The 7,743-nt window shown below is 34.9% G+C and overlaps 1 protein-coding gene and 1 long non-coding RNA gene across 2 annotated transcripts; one reads left to right on the top strand and one right to left on the bottom strand.

Moving 5' to 3' along the window:
• Positions 1–556, bottom strand: LOC113475734. The gene is made up of 3 exons (XR_003397505.1): positions 535–556; positions 330–480; positions 1–80 (listed from the first exon to the last, which is right to left on the bottom strand). It is a non-coding gene; the product is annotated as an uncharacterized LOC113475734 (long non-coding RNA).
• A 662-nt stretch (positions 557–1,218) lies between these two features.
• LOC108950983 (C-type lectin domain family 4 member E-like) lies at positions 1,219–3,137 on the top strand. The gene is made up of 3 exons (XM_026840411.1): positions 1,219–1,468; positions 1,896–2,129; positions 2,838–3,137. Exons 1-3 carry the CDS (start codon positions 1,243–1,245, stop codon positions 3,125–3,127), a joined length of 750 nt encoding a protein of 249 aa, XP_026696212.1. The 5' UTR covers positions 1,219–1,242; the 3' UTR covers positions 3,128–3,137.
• Positions 3,138–7,743: the final 4,606 nt, after the last annotated feature.

Genomic DNA, 7,743 nt, shown 5'->3' with positions numbered 1-7,743 from the left:
AAACTGTACTTTTGCAGCTTAGACATAAATGAACACTTATTGTTCTTCAACAATCGATTTGACGAAATTCATGTCTGAATCTGAAAATTTAAATAAACTTATTAACATGTTGAATCAATAAAACTTATAATAAGGGTGTTCTGTTTCATACACCTCGTGCCCGCTTGTGAGATACCATGAACGTAACTTTTATAGGTATAATTATTTTAATGACTTTTAAAACATTTTATTAAACTTAATTATACTGTTAACTATTACAGACGTTTAGAAGCTATTATAATTAACACAAAACGACAACAAACTGGTTGGTTTGGTATCTGTGAACTTACCTTCGTTCATTTGTGGCATTTTCTCTTGGTTATGACGACGACGATAAGTATAACGACGGCGACGACGACGAGTTATCCACCAAGAAGTAGTAGTTTCAGTGAGGACGAGAAGTCCGATGAGAAGCAAAAGTAGAAGTGCTGACTTGTTCATCTGCAATAAAACATAATTACTACTAGCGATACAAACAGCAAATCAGTTACTTACGTTATTTCTTTTAAAGGGCCTAAACACACCCCACGTCACTTTTATTTTTTATGGTAAATTCATAAAGCGACCGTTTTATTGATTCCAAAAATACTTTGCTTATTAAAATTGGTCCAGTATAGGCGGAGATATTCGTCCTCAAACAGTGATCTCTAGCGCTATCTTTTTTTTACTACGAGCTCCGTGATTGTGACGTAGGAACGTACTAGTCACGTGACTAATTCATTCGTAAAAGCGAAACCTGCGTTTTTTTTGTGCTTTTTTGCGTTTTTTTTGTTCTCTCGTTTTTCGCTGAAAACACTGCCTCTCGCCTTTCTGAATGAGAGCGGCCACGCTTCAACAATTTTGTGACGTGTTTGTCACGTGGGTAGTACACTTCTCAATTTTTTTCGCCACGCAACTTTCAAATCAGTTTTTTTAATTTCACGGTGTTTGAGCTGGAATATCTTTGGTTATACAGAGCCGATTAAAACAAGTAAGGTGTCGTTGGAATTAGAAAAACACACTCTATCGATTAAAGCGAAGTACATTTGGGGTGTGTTTAGGCCCTTTAACTTCTACCGATATTGGAGATGCGCGTCCTATTCTATTATTTCTGTGTATATTATACACACTATATCGAACGACGCAAAGTGCACAAGGTTTTGCATTATTAATTCCAAAATTCAATCGTCATAATATCGCTTTGAATTATTTACATACTTACAGATGGATCTCGTGTTGTGCTTCTACATTTTTAGTTGTTTTTCACTCACTGTTGGAGAAAAAACTTGGCTAAAGTTTGGTGCAAGCGAGTTTTACATCCACAGGGGAAGCGCTGTTAATCATGCAGACGCGGTCAACGCTTGTGCTTTACTCGGTGCTTCACTTGCTAGAGTTAAAACTACGCAGCTCCACAATTTCCTTGTCAAGAGTATTGGAACTAACCCACCACGTAAGTTGAAAAAATGGTATTTGATTTTCCCAAAATAAATTACACGGGTGTACAAATACAAATAAAATATTTTTAGCAAAGTTCCGCACTTGGTAAGCGTAGATAAGGTATAAGAAACCATAGCACATTGTTTACGTTGAAAGAATATGATTCAATAAATATAACTTGTTGTATCAACGCACGTTATAACACAAAGTTTTTATTTATATACGCTCTTACCAGTTACCACGTATGTAACTTTGTGGATGCCGATCGTTTTTTTTTTCTGTACCGGCAATTTTTAAGTCATTAAGTGTCTTGCCCAAGGACGCATACGCCCAGAACGGTAGCAGCGACGAGCCCTGACCAATAACCTCTCGATTGGAAGCACGATAATCAGTGTGACACGGCGGCGAACAAACCCATACTTTACCATATTCCTTTACAGACGACAATTTCTACATTGGGTTGAAGCGGGCCAATCTGGGAAAAACAGGATTTAAGTGGAACGATGGGTCCAGTGTCACGACCGGTGAAACGCAATGGTTGAACGAGGACCCAAACAATCTAAACAACAACGAGTATTGCGTGTATATGGTATTCGACGTTATTGGATCAAATGGTTCATGGTATGATATCCCATGTTCAACAAATGGAAATTACTTATGCGAGCGACCAGCAGGTAAGCAGTATCAATTTAATGATTTTTAAAATATTTTTTTTGTGTTATGTCCAAACACACAGGTAGGTTTTTCTTGTTTGTGTAATTTTTACTGGTGTTTACATGTAGCTATATAACAGAATAGTGTCTGAATAGTGTATTATTTTGTGTTATTTACGTATATTCCTATTTATAAATTCACATAAAAATCAAAATTAACAATGATTTCAAACTGTCCCATCTTATCCTGTGTGTTTTCAAATTTGTAAAATTTCACCTGTTATGCGGATCGCTAAATAACTCCTTGTGTGTTTTATTATATTTTATTAAATTGGTGTCAATTAATAAAGGAATGATAGTACTAATTCGTGGTATTACCCAAAAACCGTCATCTTTTTTGATTTTGGAAATGTTTGGCAATATGTGCTTAAGTGTCCCATCTTCCCCCATTGTACTATATACGGTTTTAAAATTCTTTGAATTTTATTTGTTTACTACCAAATATAGAATGAGAAAATTGAAAGAAAAGGGTGTCCTATTTCCCCCCACCCTACTATATCCCTTGTTTTGACATACTGTAAGTTTCAGATATGTTTATTTTTAAATAGTGACTAGCCCGCAGCATCTATAATTCTTAAGTCCAAAAAGAACAAATTTCACAAAGAAAATTATTTGCATTGGGTGTAAAAACGGCCAACGGAATAAAACAATGTTTAATGTTTTTTTAAGGTAAAATCGTTGAAGGGTTTTCTGTAGAAACGGTCTACTCCAGCAAGAAGTATACCCTTGTGGCTGTTGTTTACAAAATGTGCTTAAGTGCTGCACCTTACAAAGTACAAGCTAGAGCTCGTATGGTTGATGAAAGTTTGCCCCACCGTTTCAACGTTACCGCTTATGATATTCGTTTAATGGAATTCGTAGCAAGGCTGGAAAGAATCGACTTAGACAGCGGATGGGACACATCTCAGATTAATATCTCATGGAAAGCTTACTTCAATACTACAGTCATTATAAATTAACATTATCCACAAAGATTCGGTGTTCCTTCCATGGCAACCAATTTACGGAATATTAAAATAAACAGCACGGGAGAACTATATTATATAGAATAGGTGATGGAACACTCTGTTAAAATTCAATGAATTTTAACTATGTTGTTTTTTTTAAGATTATTTTTTAAGTTTTGGTACATTTAATAGTGCACACATAATTTTTTTAATAATATTTTTTTCTACCGATTTTTTACCCTTTTCCCAATGATTTCCACACTTACTGAGTAACGCCTGTGTTTTCTAGGATTCTTTATTTTTTATATCATCAAAACGTTGTGATTTTCGGTTGCAAAATATCTTTTTCCCACCATTTACAGTTCCTGTAAAAGTAGCTTAGTTCAATCTTGTACGTTATTTGAGTGTGGGGATTGATACCGCCGTTATCACATCATATCTCTAAAAAAATATCGTTTTTGAGTCGTGGGACTACTGTTTAATTTTGTAAATATTCTTTGTGTACTACCAAAAGGGACGATAAAACATAATGAAAATAGGTACCAAACCTTCTCTATAAGATTTCTTTAATAATTTTAAACATAGTGAGATTTGCATTGATTACACCAGATAATATATTTGTAACTATCTTTTAAAACAATTAAAGTTTAACTATCTTTAACAAATGAAGTTGATAATACTTTTACTTGCACATGCTGTTTTGTACAAAGGTCGTAATAAAACGCTCTTAATAAAACTGAATTTTTTAAGGTTACTTGGCGCCGTGGCAAAGTGGTTAGCGTACCTGCCTGTAACGCAGAGATAATGGGATCAAGGCTCGTCGCCGCTAGCATTGTGGGCGTATGTAAGACGATTAACGGCAATTGCTTCAACCCAATGCTGATCACTAAATGGGTTGTCCAAAATATTAGCCATATCCAAAAAAAATCGCCTCAAAATAACCATTACAAAGTAACACATGGTAACTTGTAAGCTGGCAATAGGTGTATGAAAAAGAACTCCCGTGTTGTAACCACTGTCGTTTTCCAGCCACGCGAGGATAAAGTTAGACTGCAGATTAATATTCGTAATGGCTTGCTGGCAGCTTTAGAAAGCGCGTTAAGTTTCAGTCGAACGTAGAGCGTCGTGGTATAGTAATTACCAAATGGCTGTGAGAATCCCAGAAACATTTATTGTTTCATTGCGCAATGCATAGCCCACAAACATGATTGATTACATACAGTTTGTTAAAACGTCCAGTTTTGTAAATTTTTTAAACGTTTGTTATGGGTTAATTGGCGATGTTGGAAGTTAAAATCATTCATATTCATTAAACCAAAAGTAATGTTTCAATTTAGAATAATTGTTCTCAAATTTAGCAAAAAAAGCTCTTTTCCTAAATGATATATAATACGATGGTATTCAAATTATTAAAGGAAATTTCTATTGACATACCCTTCCATTAACACTTTGTTTTTTGCGAAAAAACACGATTGTATACTTAAGTCTTAATGCTGTGAATGCTGTGGTACTGTAATTGGTACATTTGTGTTTTTTTACATAAGTTCAGAAAACATGCATAAGCTACAAGTTCGTATGTTGCAAGACAATGTATTAACTATATTTTCAATGCGTACTCTGTGTCTCTATATTGTCTGGATTATACACAGTATCTGCCTTGCAGAGTCTAAACTGATGCGCTGACCCGCGGAGCTTCCGAGAAAAATTACAATAATTCCTATAAAACTGAAGCCAATTTCGATACCCAGTCTATCAAAAACTATTTATTAGATAAGGATAAACAACGTATTGTTGTTGTCAGCAATACATTACAAACAAATTGATTCAAAGATCATTATAACAAAGTTACATACGTGGTAACTCGTAAGCAGGCACGAGTTGTTTGAAACAAAACATCAGAGTGAAACGACTGTCGTTGCCCCGTCACGCGATGATAAGCAAAATACATATAAAGTTGTTGTGTAATGAGGTAACAAATGTAAAATAATAGTAAACATGTAGTCGGATGAGAGAAGATGGGACACCTTTCTATATTGCTGTTTCGCCCCATTTGGTAGTTAGCAGAAAACATTTAAAGAATTATAAAACCCTTATGACTTCCATAAACCGTTGTTTTATTTGTTTAAAACACATTCAGAATATTTGAATATTATGTGGTAAAGGCATCGCGTCTTCCCCCACCCTACTATATGAATTGTACGAAAGCAAACTCTCCTACGTAGTTAACAGTAGCAGTTTGTAACATCGGTTTACTTTTCTTTTAAGTTTGAAAATTTGAGTTCTAACGTGCGGTTTATTCTGGTTTAGAATAAATAACTTACATTTTTAAGCATCTTCAGAGTATTACCTAAAACACTAGTTCATCACAAAATAGATTATCTTTGCAAGTGAAGTGTATTAACGGTATTTCAATCACGTTTTCTGTGTCTAGACAGAGTATCCTTACATAGAAACAAATTTCAGCGCTCCGAGAAAACAGTCAAGCTTTTCCATAAAGCTTGAAATATTTCTGAAATAATTTAGCTTTTAATACCCACTGCGCAAAGCCTTTTGCGACACGACATCTTCTCTACTTTGGAAAAGGTCAAAATAAGTGGCTGGTTTGTAATTTTTGTAATGTTAAATCGAATGTTTGGAATATTTAAATGGGAATGTCATATTTTATAAAAAAGGTGTATAGATATAGCCCCTATATTTAGTTAAATATACAGTTTAAAATTTTCGCGGGTGCTTCTTTTGTGTGATAACTTAAAAATCGTACAGGTTTGAACGAAAAAAGGAGAAATGTACCTTTAATATATAGTAGGGTGGGGGAAGATGGGACATCTTTAGCACATAATATCTAAGTATCCTGATCGTGTTTAAAACAACCAACGGTGGCCTATGGGAGTCGTGAGGATATAGTTTTATAATTCTTTGAATGTTCTTCGTTTACTACTAAATGGGACGAGAAAATAGAGCTAAAAAGTGTCCCATGTTTCCCCACCCTACTGTAATAAGGACTACCTTTACACTAATTATAAATTAAGACTTCAGTTTAAATTTAAGTCAAGTAAAACAACTGTTTGTTTTTGCAGATGAACAAATAAGCGTTTCTTCTTGTGCTTGTTCTTGGACTGCTCGTTCTCACCGAAACCACTGTTATTGCGACACCACGCCGTCAAACCTACACTTTGCGGGCTCGCCAACCAGGTCCTCGCCGCAGATGGGTGTTGGGAGACCAAAAACAAATAGAATTTGGTAAGTAGATAAAAAACAACATTTGTGTTTGTTTTAAAAATCATTGCGGCGATATACGTTTCTAAATCAGAACACAATGTATGGCTGGTTGCAGTAAGCATATAGCAAATCACGCAAATCACAAATCATCAAGCAAATCACGGAAAATCGTAAAAACAAAATCGTAAAGCTTTGGTGCTAGGTACCATAGAGGAGCACGAATAAACCAACGCATATTTATTAAAAGTCGTGAACCACACACCTATATTAGCATCATATATCAAGTTGCTGATGGCTGGCCAAAAGGTGGCAGAGGTAGTGGTTAGGACACAGATGCTGGAAGTGGAAAGTATGGCAGTGCCTTTGGTCGTGCCAAGTCATCGATATGTGTTTTATTTAAACTGAAAGAATGTAGGTATAAAAAATATAATTTAAATAATAAATGTATAAACCCAGCTTTTTAACTCCAGCCAGCTGCAGAAATGATATTTTATGACATTTCATCGTATGCAGTTCTATATTTGTAAATAGTAGGATGGGGAATATGGGACACCTTATCATTCTACTTGTCACATTTGGTAGTAAACAACGAAAAATTAAATCATTATAAAACCGTATCTCACGACTCCCATAGACCGTTGTTAATTGTGTAAAACTCGATCAGGATATTTGAATATTTTGAGCTAAAAATGTCCACTTCTCCGATCCCTACTATATATTCTATTTGAACAAGGCGTGCTGAGTTCATTAACTGAGTAGTCATGCCCAAAGTTAGTATAGACCAAGTTAGGAAACGGATTGGCTTTCTACTAATGTTATATCTTATCACAATAATAAACCTCACAAAAATAATCAACTTTTATTGAACACTCAATCGATTAAAGAGTAAAAAAACAGAAAATATCAAGTTTACTAACCAAAAACATAAAAGAACATGCTTAAAATATAAAAATACAAACAAAAACGCATAACATTACCATAAACTGGTGTATCTAGCTGCAGTTTTGCATGTAAATTGCCGTGATTTTACTTTTTGGCTCACAAACTTAACACGTATACCCGACAACGAAACTTAAGGTATCTTTGTAAAATTTGCCTAATATCGAAGTGACATTGAGGAAAACAATATTGAGTTACTATTTTTTGTCCTCTGCTTGAATTAGTAAGCTCCGGGTCTTTATGAAATCGGAAAACGCGAACACCTTATCTGCTGGTACTTAAGCAGTTTGGAGCTGCATGTCCACTCATGTTGGATTATAAATGTAGTAAAGAATGGTTCTGTAGATTCGTAGGTATGATCATATACTATTATGTAAACTAAGCTGATTGCTGCTAGTCTTAATCGCCAACGTAAAGTACCCTGTTAAACCACACTGTACGCCGAAACCAGTCAAAATATTAATTTACTT

Source organism: Ciona intestinalis, unplaced genomic scaffold, assembly GCF_000224145.3.
Source record: "Ciona intestinalis unplaced genomic scaffold, KH HT001244.1, whole genome shotgun sequence".
NCBI classification, from domain to species: Eukaryota; Metazoa; Chordata; class Ascidiacea; order Phlebobranchia; family Cionidae; genus Ciona; species Ciona intestinalis.
Note: the sequence above shows the minus strand (reverse complement) of the source record. Positions and strands in the feature narration are given on the sequence as shown.

What these genes read in the sequence shown, in the direction of transcription:
- LOC108950983 (XM_026840411.1), top strand. Translation starts at nt 1,243, where the DNA reads ATGGATCTCGTGTTGTGCTTCTACATTTTTAGTTGTTTTTCACTCACT. An exon ending in TATTGGAACTAACCCACCAC is followed by an intron (nt 1,469 to 1,895) that starts GTAAGTTGAAAA and finishes ATTCCTTTACAG; the next exon opens with ACGACAATTTCTACATTGGG. An exon ending in CTTATGCGAGCGACCAGCAG is followed by an intron (nt 2,130 to 2,837) that starts GTAAGCAGTATC and finishes TGTTTTTTTAAG; the next exon opens with GTAAAATCGTTGAAGGGTTT.